The 20,256-nt window shown below is 44.5% G+C and overlaps 1 protein-coding gene across 1 annotated transcript in view; it reads right to left on the bottom strand.

Moving 5' to 3' along the window:
- The window catches only part of LAMA3 (laminin subunit alpha 3), a 254,462-nt gene that overhangs the window by 86,334 nt on the left and 147,872 nt on the right, over window positions 1-20,256 (bottom strand). The window contains exons 28-36 of the mRNA XM_054583453.1: window positions 19,134-19,260; window positions 18,911-19,050; window positions 17,244-17,359; window positions 15,861-16,072; window positions 14,699-14,906; window positions 6,519-6,663; window positions 5,521-5,661; window positions 4,102-4,263; window positions 1,055-1,153 (exon numbers count right to left, since the gene is read on the bottom strand). Of these exons, the coding sequence (XP_054439428.1) occupies window positions 1,055-1,153; window positions 4,102-4,263; window positions 5,521-5,661; window positions 6,519-6,663; window positions 14,699-14,906; window positions 15,861-16,072; window positions 17,244-17,359; window positions 18,911-19,050; window positions 19,134-19,260 (1,350 nt within the window). The remainder of the gene's footprint in view (window positions 1-1,054; window positions 1,154-4,101; window positions 4,264-5,520; window positions 5,662-6,518; window positions 6,664-14,698; window positions 14,907-15,860; window positions 16,073-17,243; window positions 17,360-18,910; window positions 19,051-19,133; window positions 19,261-20,256) is intronic.

Here is a 20,256-nt window from a genome sequence, read left to right as displayed (position 1 = left end):
CCAGCATGTGAGGCCCTCGTTTGTACTGTGATGTGTGAGACTTGCTAGTCCCTATTGTACAGGGAACGACACGGGAACCCTTTGGGAAGCTGTAGTTGCATTGCATTAATCACAGCACACAAACCAAAAGCAGAGTCAAGTTCAGGCTATGACACCCCAACTGTAAATTGTAGGCCACTCAATGCAGGACGTGACATTGCCCGTTCTCTCAGGAATTTTCTAGATTGCAGTTCTGGATTGTGTGTCTGGCACATAGTGTGTGATGTCATTTTTCTTCTCAAAAAAACCAAAATGGCTTCCCACTATGTACATGAGGCCAAATTGCCTATCATAGCATTAAATACCCTTCTTCTTACCCTGCCAGGCTTGTCTTTGATGACTCACCACACAGTGATAATACAGCTAGGTTGGACTGCTTACCTGTTAAGCATTGCCCCCAGCTTCAGTTTACCTCATTCTCAGGCACTGGAAGGGTGTTTCTTCTCTCATGCCCACGCTTAAAGTACTGGCTCTAAGCTAACCTTTTCCATGAAGACTTCTGAGGGTCCCTCAACTATATAAGTCTCCACTCGGACCCCAGATCCCACACAGCCTTGTTTGCACTTCGCCTCAAATGCTTACTGTTCAGTGGATTGTAGTTATTCGCATATTTCTTTTCTTATCTCCCCTTTTAGATTACACTCTTTTTGAGGATTGGGGTACTTGTCCTTTCTGAACCTAGAAACAGTGATCTAGTAAACAGGAAGGGCTCAAAAACATTTCTAAAACTAAATTGAAAGATAGAAACAAAAAAACTTTAACATGAACTTGTGAGAAGGAGGGTGAGATACTAAGTACATTGGGAGGGGACAAAAGAGAAACTCTTCGGGCCTGGGATGGTCAGGGGTAGAGGGTCCTGAGGGAGTACTACCTAAACCTCTCTTTTAGTTTCTACAAAATATCAGAGATGACTTCATCTAAATGCTCTGGAGGCCCCTTATCAAGCTGTCCTAAAATTGAATCAGCACCAACTTTAACTGCCACTTCCTGTTACTTGGGCCATGTTGATACCTACAGTGAGCTGCACATCTGGCTGCTTTTCCAGAAGAACCATGTCCCCAGGCAGGCCAAATGACTTGATTTGGTAGGTGAGGTAGCCACCGTATGAGGAAACCTAAAATTGAAATGACATGATCAATAGCACAACATTAAAAGAGACGATGGCAGCATTAGCCCATATAAGAAGTTCATAGGCACATAGATCTGGAAAGATACCCAATCAGCCCGTTAACAGTGGTCATCCTTAGAAAGTGGGACTGAAGATGGTATTTTAATGTTCTACATTATACTATTTTTATATCCATTAAAATGTTTAACATGAATATGATTGAGTTGTACAAGCAAAAAATACTTCTGTTAAAAAGAAAAATAATAATCACACAGAAACAAATAAGATCCTTTTATTCCAGGTGACGACTAAACCAAAGTGTTTATTTAGTCCATAGCTATTCTAAGAAATCTAGGCCATTGGTTTCTTATTTAACTGGAAGAATTGGTTAATATCTACCAGTTGCTAAATGAACCTCTAAAAATAAATTTTCCAAAAAAACTTCCCCTGAGAGCAGACAGCAAACATTTCCTAAGTGATCGTGCATTCTCCGGAGCACGTGGCCTTGGCTCACTCCTCAGGGGCACAGGCCTTCTCCCTGGGCACACAGGTAGCATGACGGTGGTGCCGATGTGGAGGTGAATGGTCTCGGTTTTCTGACAGCAACTTTATCTCTGGTCCTAACACCTCCCATCCTTAAAGTAAACACCAGCCAGGAAGGAAGCAGTGACGCAGCAATGGAAATCAGAGGCAATGTGACATCAAGGCAGGGAGGAAAAAACACTCCTTCTGGGGAATGCAAATAACTTGCAGCAGGGAATGAGTAGCATTTCTGGGCTCCCAATCCACTGAAGATTTTCCCTAGAATCTATTTCCTGACAAATCTTTACAGAGTTATGATCTTAGAGCCTGGAAGAATTCTAAGGTAGCACGTTGGATCATCTTATAGAGTACAGTTAACCCTTGAACAACCTGGGGATTGGGGTGCTGACACCCCTTACCGCAGTTAAAAATTGGTGTATAACTTTTATCTCTGCGAAACCTTAACTACTAATAGCCTACTGTTGACCAGAAGCCTCACTGATAACAGGAATTTTGGATTTATAACACATACTTTGTATGTTATATGTATTATATACTGTATTCTTACAATAAAGTAAGCTAGAGAAAAAGAAATTAAGAAAAAAGTTATTAAGAAAATCATAAGGAAGAGAAAATACATTTATAGTATGGTATGTATTTATTGATAACATAAGTTTATATCATCTGTTTACCAGATGAAAAAAAAATCCACATATAAGCAGACCCCCACAGTTCAAATTCATGTTGTTCACAGGTCAACTATGTTGCCTTTTTGATGACTAAGGTGGTTTTTAAAAATATATCCCCATATTCTTTGATATATTTTTTTTTATGAGGTAGAGCTTAATTCCCTCCTTTTGAGTGTGAGCTGAACGTAGTGACTGGCTTCTATGACTAGAATATGGCAGAAGTGAGGATAATGTCATTTCTGAAATTGGGTTACAAAAACACTGTGGCTTCTGGTTGCTTTTTTTTAATTTTTAAGAAGATTTTATTTATTTATTTTTAGAAAGGGGAAGGGAGGGAGAAAGAAGGAGGGAGAAAATCAGTGTGTGGTTGCCTCTCACATGCCCCCCACTGGGGACCTGGCCTGCTACCCAGGCATGTGCCCTGACTAGGAATCAAAGCAGTGACGCTTTGGTTTGCAGGTTGGCACTCAATCCACCCGGCCACACCAGTCAGTGTGGCTTCTGTTTTGAGTTTGTCTATCTATCTATTCATTTCTCTATCTCTATCTCTGTTAGTTGTTTTAGAGGAAGCCAGCTGCCAGGTCATGAGGACCCTCAGACTACGTATGGAGAAAGAGATCTTAATGTGATGAAGAACTGAGGGTTCCAATTTACAGCCAGCAAGGAACAGAGACCTGTGACAACCATGTGGGGGAGGCTGGCAGTGGATCCTCCAGTCCCAGATGACCAAGCCTGGGCTGACGTCTGGACTGCACCCCCATGAGAAACTCCGAGCCATCCACTCCTGGGTTCCTGAGACACAGAAACTATGCAAGATCATAACTGTTCGTTGCTTTAAGATTCAAAGTTGTGGCATAATTTGTTACAGAGCAATAGATAACTGGTACATGGGCCTACCACGTGGAGGTGAAGAGGGGTGTTACATGAGAGAAAAGTGGGATTATATGAGAGAAGCGATGTTCACCACACTCAAAGGTCAAAATCCATAGCCCTTCAACCAGAAGACAGAATTAGAGACCTCAGGCCAACAAGACCCTAATATTTAGTCATTCTGAAGGTGAGAATATGGCATTACCTGAGCTGGTCATATGAAATTCACCCCTTCTCAACAGCCCTACCCTATGCCACCAGGTGTGTATGTCACCTGATGTTTCTACAGGCAGACCTCGTTTCTGTCCTCATAAATGAGTGCAGCTGGCCAGGCTCTGGAATAACAATTTATGCAGCAAAGGAAGAGAAACTAGTGTGTGAGCTCCCCAAGGAGTGTCTAACCAACCGCACATGATTCTGCTAATGAAAGACGAACCGCCACAGAATCTTGTGTTTCTTTAAATAAGCTCATGAGTCACCTTTCAGCTTTTGTTTTCCTGAAAAGGAGTCTTTCTTCTTCTTTAAAACAAAGAATTCCCAGCATTGGCATTTGAAAGCATACATGTCCCATTTTCAACAGATATTATTAAAATGGTTATTCCCTTTGACAAGTTAAAAATCAAGAAAAACATGATGCATGACTTCCTTTGCTAATGAGCTAATGCATGGGGGGTCTACGAGTTGCTTCTGATTTCAGCCCCTCCCAGTGGGGGGCAGCATCTCTGCTGCATTTGTAGTCAACCTAATTTCTTCAGTTTTAGTAACCTGAACTTCCTGATGCTTTCTTTCAGACACCCAGTAAAGGATGCTCATGCTCATGCAGTGAGGGAGGAGGCCCGGCAAGGGCGTGGAAGGACAACAGGACGTCATTACCTTGTCCCCCAGGTAGGAAAGAGGTGCGACCCAGGTTGCACTGTGAACTGTTGAGGGCAGCTCCTGGAGGTCAGCAACCACGCTGCTGCTGCCGGGGTTGAAGGAGACAGGGATGTCTGTTCCATCTGCCGTCGCAAGGCGCCAGCCCATCATATCCACAAACTGGAACACAAAGCAAGGGATGGAAATGTGCGCTGGTGACTTCTTTGGCAATGGCTGGATTATGCACAATCCAATGAGCCATCCTTTGCTTCAAAGCTGCCTTCCTTCAAAGACTTCCTTTCTGTGTCTTCTCTTGGCTTGCCCTTGTAATTGTCAGAGGGCAGAGACCATGTGGATGTGGGATTTATCTTTGTATCCCAGCACACATCCTGATTCTTGACTTCTAATGTGTGTCCAATAAATGTCCTAGTAACACATAAGTAAGGATATGAATAACAGCTCATCCAGCGAGCACATTTTAATGGTGAGCTCCTTAAACATAAAGTATGATATGGAATACAGTGGTCTGTTCTCATTATTTTGCTCTAAGTGGAGCAATGTAATTAAATATTTCACTGATCACAAAGGAAACCAAGAGTTAAATTATGGGAGGAAGAAAAAGAAGGAATTGACAAGGCACAGATTAGGAATAATGCCCCCGGGTTCCTCTGAGGATAAAGAGAGGAGACTTCCGAGTGGATTTACAGGCTGATGTTTCTCCAGTTCCAAGCCTATGCTGTCTTAGGAGGCAGGCAATATGTAAAATATGTAATATAATCTTTGTTTGAATACTTGTTGGATATAAGTCGTTACTCACACAAAGAAAGTAAGCATTAGAACACTTGTTCATGGAATAATAAAAGCAACAACAGTTTCAGTTTCATGGAATTAATTTAAAAAGTGACCAAAGAAAAGATGTAGTAAAATACATGAGAAGGAAAGTAAAAGAGGAAAAAGATAAGCAGATAAGAAGAAACAAGAGGGACGTCTATTTATTTGAGTGTTCATTGAGCATCTACTATGTTCCAGATGCTGCTGTGGACACGGAATAAACAAGGAGCTCACATTCTAGTGGTGGAAGAAGGCAGATAATAAACTAATACTAGAACTAAATGTATAATATGGCAGGGAGTGCTAACTGCTATTGAGTACATTACGCAAAGAAGTAGGTACACAGAGAGCTATTTTGTAGGGAGCGGTGAAAGAAGGCCCCGGTGAGCACGAGGCACTTGAGCAGAGACCTGACAACCTGAAGGATGGAGCGCAAGGACATCTGTGGGAAGAACACTGAAGGGTAAGGAACAGCGAGGGCCACGCTTAGCCTTTTGACAAAGTAATATGCAAAAACTCCCATGACTCTTCATGTTCATGCCAATTCATTCCTTCCTCATTCGGAAGTACCAAATAAAAACAAAAAGACTCTCACTCCTTGCATACCTTAGCTCTTCTTTTATGTGTACTGTGACACTGATTATTTATTCCAAAACAAAAGCAGCTGGTACAACCCTTGGGATTTGCTGGGTCCAAGTAGAATGAGCCTTCTCGACACACATTACATTCTGCACCTTCCACATTCTCCTATTGAAAAACATGAAACAAAAGATCATTCTTTCTAAAGGTTCTCTGATTACAGTCAGCTACTTGCACAAATGTAACACTAATACAAGATGTTAGGACATGGATGCTAACAAAACATTAAGATACATCATTGTTATGTTTTTTTAAAAAAGATTCTATTTATTTATTTTTAGAGAGAGAAACATTGACCAGTTGTCTCTTGCACACTCCCAACCAGGGAGCTGGCCCACAACCCAGGCATGTACCCTGATGGGGAAGCAAACCAGTTACCTTTCAGTTCACAGGCCAATGCTAAGTCCACTCAGCCATACCAGCCATGGCATAATTGTTAAGCTTTTATACCACATTAATTGTTTAAACTTTTATACCACACACAGGCAACTTCTTAAACTTTACAGGATTCCCCTTGGTATATTGAAGGTTAGGGACTTAGCCCGAGAAGCATTCACCATATGGTGGGATCAATGCATCCCACTTACTACCACCTCAAAACAGCTGCTAGGGCTCAGGAGCTCTCCTACCACCTGGCAAAACCCCTGGTAGCAGAGACGGACCAGGAATAGGTTTCTAGAGAAGCTTTGAACCTCTTAAAAGTATAGACAGAAGTTAGTGTTGATTTTTCTGGAGAGGGTCTGTACCTGTCATCAGATTTTTAAGGAGAGCAGCAGCCTCTCCAAAAGATGAGAGTGGGGAGAGGAGTCTCCCCTTCAACTTTTTCCATCAAATGAGAATGACTATAAAATGCTTCTATTATGGGTCAGTCCCATTTCCCATATATTCTTATATGTTGACTCCACATGAAGAACTTCCACAGTGATCAGTGGCTGACGTCCTTAGCATTGCATGTTCACTCTTACCTTGCAAAGGCAAGCCCCAGTCTCTGGGTCACAGACTCCTGGCTTTGTCCCATCTTTGGTGCAGTGGCAGGGAATGCACTCAGGGAAGTGGTAAAACCCGGGTATACATCGGTCACACTGCCGTCCTGTGATTCTGGGCTTGCATCTGCACCCAGACAAAGGAAGCAGAAGTTCTCGACATCTTCTACAGACAGTTCTAAAGTCCACTTACACTGCAGCAGACCAGTTGCTGTACAAAACCAGTTAAACAGACACAGTGTCTGCCCATGGGGTGCTTACAGTCAAAGGCAGAATGGAAGAAGCAGATAAAAGACTTAAACAAAGCAGGTCAAGATGACTATGTTCTCGATGATGAAGGGGGTCAAAAAGCACAAACCTCCACTTATAAAATAAGTAAGTCATGGGAACTTAATGTACAGGATGGTGAGTATAGATAATAATACTCTATTGTATATTTGCAGGAAGTAAATCTTAAAAACCCTCATCATAAAAAAAAAATCTGTAACTATAGTGATGAGGGTTAACTAAACTTCCTGTGGTGATCATTTCACAACACATACAAGCATCAAATCCTTATGTTGGACTCCTGAAAGTAATTTAATGTTCTAAGTCAGCCATACCTCAGTTTTTAAAAAAGGTGACCATTATGGGCAGAGCACGTAGAGAGCAGGCTTCGTGCTAGGCTCTGGGGGTGCAAGGCTCTGGGGGTGCAAGGCTGGACGTGGCCTGTGAGCCTAAGCAGTGAGGTGGAAATGTGAACAATATACACGTGGGGTCAGAGCGGGGTCAGAGGAACAGCACTGAGCCAGCCTCCCTGGGGAAGGTGATGCCTGAGCTGAGCCTAAAAGGCCAAGCGTCGTTGGGCTGGATGTAGGGTGGACACTCCGGACGGAAGGAACAGAGTGGGAAACTGCTCGGTGTGCACAGGGAACACAAGTGTGGGGTTGCTGGGGCAGAAGTGCCAGGAGGGGACACCGAACCATGAGTCTGACGAGGTGGGTGGGGACTAGTGGGCAATCGCTGGCATGGGCCTAGGCGCTGAGGAAGGGCCACCAGCAGGTACGTGCTCCTGCAGCATGAGGCTGGGTGAGGAAACAACAGCCTGATGAGTGAGAAGAAGAGCGGGCTGTGAGCAGAGCGGAGAAGCCCAGTACTGGAGGGGTGGGGAGCAGGAGGGGAAGTGGGCGCCATCCTTCGGTAGCGGGCACTGCGCTCCACAGCTGAAGTCTGGTAGGATCTACACACTGATCCTTTCTGGTGGGTCTGCAGAAAGCATGAGGAAGTATGCTTTTTGATGGCATATGGGGAGTACAATCTAATATGAAATATTTCATTAACTCACTACCAAGTATAAGTGATCACCCCTCTCTTAATACCTATTAAAATATCTTATCTCAGTGTCCATGCCCTAAAAGATAAATATAACTTAATATAACTGAGTAACCTCACCTTTGGCACATAGCCGTTTATAGTCAGATAAAGTATTTTGTACTTGATGAAGAACACAAATTCAGGACCAGGTGGCCTGGGTTTGAATCCCAACTCTGCTACTTACTGGATGTAGAACCTTGAGCAAATTCATCTCTTTACAACTGAATTTCCTCATCAGTAAAAATGGAAATCACAATACCTACTTCAGAGGATTCTTGTGAGAATTAAATAAAATAACATATGTAAAACTTTTAGAACAATACTGTGTGCACATATAAGTATTTGATGATTATTATTCCTGTTATGACATTGGCAAGGGGAGCAGATGGGTGTTCCTTTATCCAGCTCATCACACCTAAAAAGTCAAAGTCAGTTTTACCTGCAAGGTCTACAGGCAGGTCAAATGTCATTTCTCTTCTTCCCAGGCCCGTCCCCATAACCTCCTTCCCTATCTGGTACCCGCAGAGATTATTTTCACAAAGGAAAATGTGTTCTCCAGAGACCATCTATAGCAATGTACGTGGAAAGTGTAAATGTTCCGCTTAGAGCGAACACCTTAGTGCCGTGGACTGCAACTCTGGAACGGGGTGAGGGACCCTTCTGGTAGTGGAATAAACCATGGGCCATCTTCTCAAAAAAGTACTTTTCACCCACTCACAGATTATACTCTCTCTCTCTCATTGACACCCCCAATTTATGCATTCACTCTCAGAAGGTTCCTGGACCCAGGTTAATAACATCTGCTCTCGTGAATCTCAGAATAAATGCAGTCAGACAGACCAGCAAAGAAAAAAATGGGCAGCTCCCAGATGATTCCTCATTTCTGGAGGAAGCAGCGAGTGCACAGCACGAGAACTCTGGCGGCCAAAAGATGGGAAGCAGGAGACACCATTGGGGCTTGAGAAAGGTTTTTGTGTGAAGACTGATGTGACTGAAGTGGTGCTATGTGTAGCGTGCATGCAGGGTGGCACTCACTACACTGCATCGTCATTATGGGGTAATATAGATTCTCCAACCAGGCTGTGACCCAGGACAAGTGTCATTAGTAAGCATGTGTAACTTCTGCACGAGGAACAGCACCTGAACTCAAGTAGGTATTAGATACAGTTTGAGCAATAAAACATTTATATCTGTAGAATTTAAGGCGAAAAATAGAATAATTCACCAGGAACTGAGGGAAATGTTTCATTATGGTTTAAAAAGACACATGCAAGAAGCTAAAAATCATTAACATATATGCAATTACAAGCACGGTCTCAAGTTTTGTAGACCACTAGTATTTCTCTGTATTCATGACAAAATTATAAAGAAAATGGATGTTTAAATCCCAATATGATTTTGTATTACACATTCCTCTTGACTACGGTGAAGGAGAGAGAGAGAGAGAATGAGAATTGATTTGTTGTTCCACTTATTGAAATATTATTGGTTGATTCTTGTATGCCTCTTGACCAGGGCTTGAACCTGCAACCTTGGTGTATCAGGGTGATGCTCTAACTAACTGAGCTACCTTGCCAGGGCTCCCTCTCTTCCTTTATTAAAAACCCATGTATAGGTGCTTTTTTCTTTGCTATTATACATGATTAAATTATTGTGTTGCTATAAAAAATGAATATTGATGAATATAAGCATCTTTAAGACTTCAAACCAGATAGAGTTGGCCAAAATAATAGACTTTTTGGCATTTATACAGTACAATTTTGCAATATTTTCTGTGATACAATCAGAGATTGAAGAAGAAATATAATCAGAGTTTTGAATTTAGGTGGGGTATTAGAGATAATTTTACCAAATTTCACTATAATATAGATTAGGAAACTGAGACCCAGGAAGGGAAAGTGGCTTGCCCAGGGTCTCCTAGCTAGTCCATGACAAAGGTGAATTGAGAACTCAATTTTATGGCTCCAACTTTACTTCTTCCCAATTGCCTTTAAAATTGAACACCAGTTTTAATGAAGTAAAGATGGAGTAATGTAGATTGCTGCAATTATTTTTGTAATTTATTTTAAAGTAGAATAACATTTATAATAGTTTGATTTTCTCTTAGCATAAGTTTAACACCTATAGTCAAATAAAATTTGAAAATTCTAATCATTAAGCCTTGCAATTTCTGATAATTTGTACAACTGCAAGAAAGTCCATTGTATAACTAAAAAGGAAGTGTTTTGTTTCATTTTTGTGAACTCGGGTATCTTTGATTATTTCTTTTACATAAATTTTAGGTTCTTATCTTCTAGGCACACCCTTCATTTTCATTAGGAATTTGTCTGGGTGAAAAAAGCATTCTTTCCTCTAATATCTTCTAAAGAAATAATGTTTTTAGGCAATCAAAGGCTTTTTCGGCATGAACACTGGAATTACCATGAGCAATTTGTGCAATTATAGTCATGTAATAAACTGAGTTTTTATATATTATCTGCCAAGGGCCCTTGCATAGCAAACCTGCTTTGATCATGAATGGATATGTCATCCCATTAGGTTATTAAGCAATCACATCTTGGTTTAAGTGTGATGCAGATCGGTGAGATTCCATTCCTGCAATGCTGTCTCAGGTTTGGGCAAATCTATACGATATGTCTCCGTCCTGAGTTAGGAATTTTTCAGACTACTAATTGTCATTGGTTAGTGAAGTTTTGTTAAACTCTTCTTATAATTTTTACCTAAAATACTATGATAAATCTCTCCATCATAGACGGTTCCTTAACTGATTTTACAATTTGTAATGCATTCTTGGTCTCTTTTTCTGTGGCGGTAGCATTGGGAGGCCCTGTTCTCAGCAATGTATTTTGTTGGACCAGCTCCTTCCTTTTAAAATTCTCCCACTTGTTCTCACACTGTGAATTCCATTGCTTCTCTTGCCACTGAAAAACTGTCTCGCGGTCTCCGTCTTGGTTCCTTGGCCTCCTAGGATTAAACATCCATACTCCCTCTGGGACCCACACCTGGCTCTTCCTCCTGTGTGTCTGCACCTTCTCCTTGGGGTCCTCATTCACTCCACCCTACACATTTGGTTTCTAACCCTCCATCCCAGCCCCAAACTCTTCACTTGGATGTTCAGCTTTCAAAAGAAAAACTCAAGTAGTCATTATGGAAAAACAAAACTGTTGTAACTCCTTGCACTCACTTTAAAGCTTACTAAATTTTTATTCTTAATTATATAGGGGGCGCTATAATGTTTTTAGTATCTGGGGCTCTAATTATCTTAATGCAGCGGTGACCGGGGCTGCTGCAGAGTCCGGCCCCGCTCAGCCAGGACTTCCATTTCCTGATAACCACTCCACGCACTCCTTTCTGTCTCCCTTTCCTGCTCTTCTGTCTTGTTTTTTCTTTTTTCTTTTTTTTTTCTTTTTTGTGCAAGGTTATGCATTGCTTAGTTTGCTGTTCAAATGGGATCTTGTCATTCCAGCCTTTCTTACATCCAGATTCCTGCTATAACACCCTTGAGTAAGTAAAGGATTTTAACATCCCCCTGCCCCTCCCCCCATGTATCCTGCTTATTTGTCAGACTTTTCTTTCTTTTGAAGGATTTGTACAAACCTATTTCTCATAAAAACATTGAATTATTTCCTTTGACTTGTTCTTCAAATATAGTAATGTGAAAACCAATATTCTTAATTGAATCGGCTTCCCTTTTTATAACACCTGGATTTCCTTTTCTGAAGGCAGTATTAACTCTACAGTTTCCTCTGTTCTGGTGGGTGTCCTAGGGCACTTTGAGGAGCCTGTGTGTGTGGGCGCGTGTGTGTTTTGGACTGAGAAACTGCAGAAGTATTTCAGCAGCAACAAATTGGCTTGGTTGGCTTGGTTGACTTTCAATTGTTGTCTAACTCTCTCCCATGAATCTCTTTTTGAACCAAAGATCGCACATCATGTCAGTACTGCTCTTAGCTTCACGGAGAGGGACATTCAATTCTTCTTTTCCTTGCAGATGTTCCCCTTGAGAGCCACACGTTTTATTCACAAACACTCTGGAGCTCTGGTGCTAAATGTTTATGGCTGTCACTATCCTGACGATGAAAAGGTTTTGTTTTTTAAGAAAGGGAGATGGCACTGACGAGAACCTAAAAAGAGAGAGGTCAATGGTAATGGAGTGAAGGAAAATAACTGTGAAATATTTGCTATTTGAGGGGAGAAGGCCCTTGTAGATGTAGAAAAGGTGAAAAGCGTAGTGTGAATGTTGGCTGGGAGAGAAAAGATGACGCCCACTGGTGAAAGAGAGGAAGGAAAAAAGAGGTCATGGGAGCAAAGGCAGCTCTGTGAAAGGAAGACAGGAGTAGAAGAGACGCTGAGAGAAACACCGAATAGCCCAGCGGAAATGAGGTGCCAAGGCCGCATGATGGACCAAAGCTACAAGGTTCTGCCACTTTTTCAGCTACTTTTTGGACCAAGGGTTAAAGCATGGGGATGGGGGCAATTTTCCCTGGACAAGCAAATCTAGATCAATAATGAAGTCACAGGATCACACACAACTTCTCTTTCTATCTACTTTCTATAAAGTTAATTGGCTCATGATTGGCACATATTGGTCCTTTGAGCTTCCCACTTAGCCGTCTTCTCGAGTCACAAGATGCAAGCAACTCCTGGGCACAGGCCATCTTTCTGTTCCGCAGCATTCCTCCTGGTCCCAGGGAGCCTGTGCTTCCCCACCACGTGCCATTCTCCTCAAACCTCAGTAACTTACTGGAAATGAGTTAGACATTTTCACAGGCCCATAGGTGTGTTTGGGTATAGAGAGCAGAGGCTTCAGTAATGAACTAAGTGCCTATCTTCCTTCCAGAGAGCAGCTTGAGCACTGGAGGGAACAAAACCTAATATATGTTAATCAATTGTGATGAAAACTCTAGATACTGCCTCAAAATTCTTTGTGCAAATCACATTCAGCTTATGCTCATAGTTTGAGGAAGATAAGCAACTGAGTTGACTCAAGAAGGACTCACAAGTGTGGACTGAAAGACTTGGAATGTTTCATGACTCAAGTTTTTACTCATCTTCCTTCCTGGTAGTACAAAGGAGTTGCTAGGCACCAGGCAACAATTAAGGTGTGGTTAAGGGCCCATCCTTAGGAAAAGTGGACTTTGCTGCTATAGAGAGTTGAATCTTGTCCCCCAAAAGATATGTTCAAGTTCCAACCCCTACTACCTGTTAATGTGGCTTTATTGGAATTGGAAATAGTCTTTTCAGATATAAACAAGTTAAGATGAGGTCATACTGGAATAAAGTGGACCCTAATCCAATATGACTGGTGGCCTTATAAGAAAAGAAGAGAGAAGAATGCCAAGTGGTGACAGAGGCAGAGATTGGAGTGATGTATCTACAGGACAAGGAAACCGAAGGATTTCTGGCGATACTGGAAGGTAAGAGAAAGGCATGGGACAGATTCTCTCCTAGAGCCTTTAGAGAAAGTGTGATATAGTCAAGACCTTGATTTTGGACTTGGAGCATTTAAAACTGTGAGAGAATAAATTTCTGTTGTTTTAAGCGACCCAGTTTGTGGTATCTTTTTACAGTAGCCACAGAAAACACTACAGCTGTCCTCAAGCACCAGCCACAGAAGCCCCCCCTGGCTCTCACGCCTCAGTCACAGGGACACAGACCCCGAAACACCCACGTGCCTGCGTGTGTTGGGGGGAGGGGAGAGGAGTAAGTATAGGGTGAGTGGTGAACCATATATTTTCTCCCGCCTACTGCCTTACTGACACAGACTTTAGAAGCGCTGGCTCAGTTTTCCCGCGACATAACCCACTATCTAATTCTTTCCAGCCTCTGCCTCTAGGAGACTGGATCCTATTCTTCATCCCCTATCGCTTCTCTCCAGTCCTGCTGAGATCAGGCTGATCGCCTGGAGTCATATGACACTGGCTTCTAGTTTTCAGTGCAGAGCCTGACCTGCACCTATCCGAGCCAATGTTGCCATTTGTCTCTCAGCAGTTGTGCATTGGACCTGTCGGTGTTCCTGGGGTTGCCCCACTCTCAGGCAGGCTCTTCAGCGTGTACCTGCCCCTCTGTCTCCTCCTCACTCCCAAACGACCCCTACTGAACCCCCACATTGGCTCAGACAAAAGCAGGTCAGGCTCTGCACTGAAACCTAGAAGCCGGTGTCACATGATTCCAGGTGATCCGCCTGATCTCAGCAGGGCTGGAGAGAAGCGACAGGGGATGAAGAACAAGATCTAGTCTCCTAAAAGAAGAGGCTGGAAAAAATGAGATACTGGGTTATGTAGCAGAGCATCTGAGCCAGCGCTTCTGAAGTCCGAGCCAGTAAGGCAGTAGGCAGGAGAAAGTATATGGTTCGCCACCCCTTCCAGCTGGCCTGTCTGAGTTAGGGAGGCAGCCTTGACAATGTCAGACTTTGTCATGCCCTGTCCTTCAAGAAGACTTCCAGCTAGCCCTGGAATCAGGGTTTGGAGCCCACCCCTACATACAAATGGATAGAGGCATACCACAAGGCGGCCCAGTAGAAGAAACTGGTAAATTTATGCATACATTTGGACGCACACAATAAGAATGATACTGGAGTGAATAGGCAAAGCAGATTGTAGCCTCAGGCAACTGGCCATCTGCCCACCCAGGCTCTGCTGAGTTACCTGAGGTGAAAAGTTACTCCACACATGTAACCCATCCTGAGTGGGGTGAACATGGTACAGTCCCTGAACCCATGAGAAGAGGGAAATAATGACTGGTGTGAGGGCAGACGGCACTGTCCCTTCCCATAACAGGACCCAGCAGCATAACAATCCCCCTGAGCTCACCTGCACTGCCCGTGGTCCCGGTCGCACTCCGGAGTGCCAGCCCCAGCGGCGGTGCCCCTCTGGGAGCAGTTGCAGCCTTCGCAGCCGGCCAGGGGGTGGAAGCTGAAGGAGTGCGCATCACACACCTCACACTGGGGCCTGACTGTGCGGGGAGGGCAGAGGCACTTCCCTGTCATCTCCTCACAAAGACGCCGGCCGCAGTTGCATGCTGGCCAGGGGATAAAGAGATGCAGTGTAAGGGCTCGGTGCTGCCATACCTATGGCAGGACTGCTGACGGCTGGGGCTTCCACAAGCTTCTAAGAGGACTGGGAGAAATGTCTTACTTTTCCTTCATTGGGACATTATTGATCATAGTTGGTATAAAAGGTCCTTTTCAGGGCCAAGAGCAACCATATCAAATGCTCCTGGTCGATACTGTGCATGATACAGTGTGTGAACGCTGCACTGGCTCCAAGATTGCTCCTCAAAGGAACCCACCGAGCTGCCTGTATGCCCCTCTCTAATGTGAGGCCTCTTGTTCATCAGGGGGATCTGATCCTCACAGGCTCCCGGACGTGTCTCCATGTCACCCCAGTGCACTGAGCCCAGGGTCAGGGCCATACTCAGCAGCGGGACCCCCTAAGGGCTGGCCTCCACACGGGGACTCTGTTTACACCACACCGGCCCCCCTCCCGGCTGCCACATGAGCTGACCCTACGTCTCAGGCAGCAGGACGGTTCTTAGATAAAGGTCCACAGGCTTCCTGTTCAGTGAGCAGTACGCCCTCTGACCCTGCCTCTCCTCCCATCTCAACTTTGGTTGGGTTGCAAAATCTGAAAAGGCTTCCTCTAGGAAGGAGATTGAGCTCTCCATTATCTTGATGCTTAAGGCTATTTACACTCACCTGCTTTGCCAAGTCCATGGGTCACATAGCTCGGGAACCACAAATTTTTATCTTGCTACTCAGAGCGTGGTCCATGGCCCAGCAGCACAGGCATAATGAGTAGTTACTGGACATGCAGACCCTCAGGCCACAGTCCAGGCCTCCTGCATCAGAAATTGCCCTTCTACAAAACCCCCAGGTGAGTCTCTAGCCCAGGGAAACTGGAGAAGACCTGCGCCAGATGAGCATCATCCACCTGGGACCAGAGACTACCTCAGATGACCTGAAGGTGCACTCACGCTTGCAGTGTGGGAATCCGTAGTAGCCGGTGCGACAGCGGGTACACTGCCGGCCAACGACGCCGGGCCGGCACGGGCACTGCCCGCCCTCTGGGCTGCAGTGAAGGCCAAGGGCGCCAGCGGGGTGGCACTCACAGGGCAGTGCACCCTTGTGGTAAAGGGCCACCAGGGACCTGGCAGAGTTCTTACAGAATCCGGAGGCTGTCTGGGGGCTGTGGAGACAAAAAGAACCCATGTGCTATCCCAGGAGGTGAGCCCAGAAACAGCCCCAACCTTCCCCTCCGCACTTATTCCACCAAGCAAGGTCTTTAGGGAGGGACAGTGACTCTGAAGTCTGGGGGGAAATGGGAGAATACCCCGTCCCTGGACTCACAGCCAGTGACCACCACCCCTTCCCCACCCCCTTCCACTCCAGAACACCTCACAAGACTGGTGGTGGGAACTTTTGGTGGCAGGAAGAAAAAGGTAAAAATTTACCTGTAGAATGAATTGTATGATATGAGAATAAAGCAGTTACAAAAAAATTACACCTAAATGTGTAATGATATACCAATAACAATAATGAGGAAGAGGAGGTGAATTGCCAACATTTATTGAGTGTTGCATGCTAGAATCTTTTTCTGTATCTCACTTTACTTCATAACCACCAGTTAGGCCTAAGACCCCCTTTCACCGATAAGGCAACTGAGGCTACTAGAGGTTAAGCAACATTCCCAAGGCCACAGAGCTATAGAGTAGCTAAGCAGGCATTCAAATCTATAGCTGTTTGTCTTCAGATCCTTTGCTCCTAATATTTTTCTATACGTGTGGCTTCTGCCTACCATGCTGCTTGGAGCTCCTGGGTTCCTCAGGAAACCCACAGGGGGCCGTGTGGGTCTGCAGAAGAGAACAGGAGCTGATGCTCAGGGCTGCACTGGGCTCTTGGCATTTGAGGACTCGGGAGAGAGAATGGGGAGGTCTGACTTTCCGCGACACTCCCTGCTTAGTCAGATACAAAGGAGAGAAGGAATCAGGGCTGCCTTGCCTCCCAGTGGAGGGTACCCTGTGTGGTATCTTTTAGGAATCTGAGTTGGACAGCAGGAAGCAGCAAAGGGGAATACAAGATCCTGAGCAGTTTGCAAATCCCAGTTTGGAGGGTGAACCTCTGTTGAGATCACAGTTGAGGGCGGGAATCTTGCCCCGACGCACATGACAAGGTATGTTGTTGGACAACGTGTGCAGGGAAGAGCAGCTCCTTTCCCAGACCTGGGACTTCCTGCCACTCCCCTGGGCACAAAGAGGAGGAAGGCAGACCAAGCACCAACAGCTCCCTCAGCCTCACTCTGGGCAGGAATATGGGAGAACCTCATGCATTCCAGGGCCTTTCTGCAAAGTAATACTTACTCAATATAAAAACTATTTGCTCCACAGTGGGTGATAAACTCAAATGACTTGTCCACTGATTTTTTGTGAAGCAGCTGGTAGTTGTAATTCTCTGCAGGTACCAGCAGAACACGGACCTACAGGAAACAGTGACCATGTCTTTGGATTTCCAACAACAGGCACACGTGCTGTCATTCTTTATACCCTCTCTACTCACATCATTGTTCTCCATTGCTAAGCCCAAGACCAAATGAAACAGGATTTATGAAATAAAGAATCACAAGAATACCCCTACGCTAGCATTAAAGGCTCAATCTGTATCCTACGTAGGCAGTGGTTGTGAGTGCAGGGCAGGGTGCTTGGAGCACCTGCTCAGAGAGCGGCAGCCCAGAATGCTGGACAGAGAGCTGGGGATTAAGCGGGGACCTGTCAGGGTGCCTGGGACCCCATGGGATCCATGCCTGGGATGTCCCTGGATCTACAGGGGTTGCTGTTTTGTATTTTTAAAGGCAAGCAAACCAAAATGGCAGGACCAATGGGGAAACTCATACCATAGTTTGTCTCTGAAGTTTATATCATATCAGATACTGTATCATGAATTATTGCTGTAGCCCCAGTTTTTAAAAGTCTTGCCTATTTCTCTGAGCCTGTATAAATGAGACTGTTAGTAACACATGCTGAAGGAAATTTCAAATGTCTATGTCAACTACTCATCAATGTACAGTTTAGAGAGAGACTATTGGTCTCATGTTATTCATTCAATAGACATTTGCCAACAACCATGTGCCAGATGGTGTTCTGGGCACAGGGGAGACAAAATAAATAGTCAGCCCGCTATCCTTATGAAGATATTATTCTCAGAGAGAGGAGGATTCACAAGCACAGACTAGAGGGCCACCATGGAGCAGGGCCTGGGCACTGCCGCCTGGCTCTGTGGAAGGGTTTATGGGCAGTAAGTGACCGTGATTTCATCAACCAAGGTAATAAACAAGGTAGGGGACACCTGAGCCTGTACAGGTAACAGGCTAAGTTTGAGGGACTTGTGAGATCTCTGACTATAGACATATGCGGTAGATGCTGCCATGTTGGGTCTGGAGAAATCAGAGATGAATTCACAGATGTGGGTGTCACTCTCACAGAGGACAGAATAGAATCAACAGGCACAGAGGATGTTACTCAAAGAGAAATGATGGAACAAGGGGCGCAGGGTCCCAGCTGGTGATGGCAACGTATGGATCCAAAGGGAAAGAGAAATCACAGAAGCAGCAATGGAGAAAGTGGGAAAAAAACAAGAGGACATAGCTATGGAAGCCACAAAAAGAAAGTTTTAAGAATTAAAGGAGTCAAATGCTTCAGAGAGAGACCAGTCAGAGGAGGAGCGAGGGGGAGTGAGGCACTTGCTCACCAGAGCTTCTTGCAGGGGAGTATTTCTTCCTTTTTACTTCTCTTTTATTCCAGTTTCACTTGATTTTAATTGTCACACACACACACACACTATATATATATATATATATATATATATATATATATATAATTTTTGGTAAAAGATAACTGTCAAATTTAAACATTTTTCTGTAAATATGACTTCAATTCCTTGGAGGAATTATTGCCATGAGCCAAACAGACACACGGAATGGCCGACAAAGGCAGTCAAGTGAAAAGCAAGCTGAGGGACAAGCAGAACGCACCAATACTAAGGACTTTCCTTCTGGAACCTTCACAGTCACAACCACCAGAGGCTCCGAGATGTCAAACTCAACCTGGTCTTCAGCAATCACTTGATCCTGGCAGCCAAGTACATGGGGGCAAAAAGAGGCACGGAAGACACCTGGGCAGAAAGAGGAGGTCCTGTCACACCACTGCAAGGCCTAGTCACGCAGGCCACCACGGCACCTGCTCCCTGCAGCTCACCTGGCCGCAGCTGTCCTCTGTCCACAGACACCTGTGCAGGAAACGTGGGGTGTGCTGGTTGATAAAAATGGATGACAATGACATATCGGCCCCGGCGTGGTACAAGGCTTCTCAGGGTCACTTGGTTCTAGGAGGAAAAGGGAGGGAAAAAATCCTCAAGCTGCAGAGCTATGGATAATTAGAATCACCTGATATTTTGAGGTTACAGACCAAAAACCCCGAGGTATTCCAAGTGAAGTGAAAACCTTCACTTGAATGTTTATAACAGCTTTATTTGTAATCACAAACACAGGAACAGCCCAAATGTTCCTCAGCAGTGGAACAGATAAACCAGCTGTGGCTCAACCATGTTGGAGAGAGCATCATTCAGTATAGCCACTTCGGGAAACTGGCAGTTTTGCCAAAGTTGAACATATACCTGAGCAATTGCAGTGTCCTAAATACCTACCCAAGAGAACTGCATAGCATATGTTTGTCAAAAGGCTGTTCAACAATGTTCACAGTATTCAGGCACTAGTTGTAACAACCATGAAATAAAGAGTCAGACTCCACTTCGTATGTTTGACCACTGATGGTTTGCAAGACCATCGTCACCTTTTCGTCTTTTGACCCGCACCTGCATGAGCCAATGAGAAAGCCCTGGCGCTCATCCTTGGCACAGGCAGGAAGTTCAGGCCACACAAAATCTAGCTCATGGGAGAGGGAGCCCTCACCCTGGACTCCTCTCCCTTCCCCTCAGCAGCGTCACCCCCCTCCGTTTGTTCAGGGTTGACTGTGAGCCCTGCTCTCCCCAGAAAGGCCATGTGAGAAACAAGCCCTTTCAAATCCAAAAAACAAAACAAAAACAAAAACAAAACCCTACAAAAATAAGAACAACAACAAAAACAACAGAAGTTTATCCTCATTTTTCCGATGAGGACTGTGGCTCAGGGAGGGCAAGTAACTTACTGAAGGTCCTACATGAACTTGGTAGCAAAACCAGGACTAGAATTCTATTGTCTTGATTTCAATTCATTTTCCTCGACTATTTTCTTGCCCATATGAGGTCTTACTAAATTTTCTCTCTCATATCTGTTAATTTCCTAATTGATTCAATGAAAACAGACACAAGCCATCTCTAGTG

The sequence above is a fragment of the Pteronotus mesoamericanus genome, unplaced genomic scaffold, assembly GCF_021234165.1.
Source record: "Pteronotus mesoamericanus isolate MK-2021 breed Mesoamerican mustached bat unplaced genomic scaffold, CSHL_Meso_final contig_74, whole genome shotgun sequence".
In the NCBI taxonomy this organism is placed as follows: Eukaryota; Metazoa; Chordata; class Mammalia; order Chiroptera; family Mormoopidae; genus Pteronotus; species Pteronotus mesoamericanus.
This window is presented reverse-complemented; position numbering and strand designations above follow the sequence as displayed.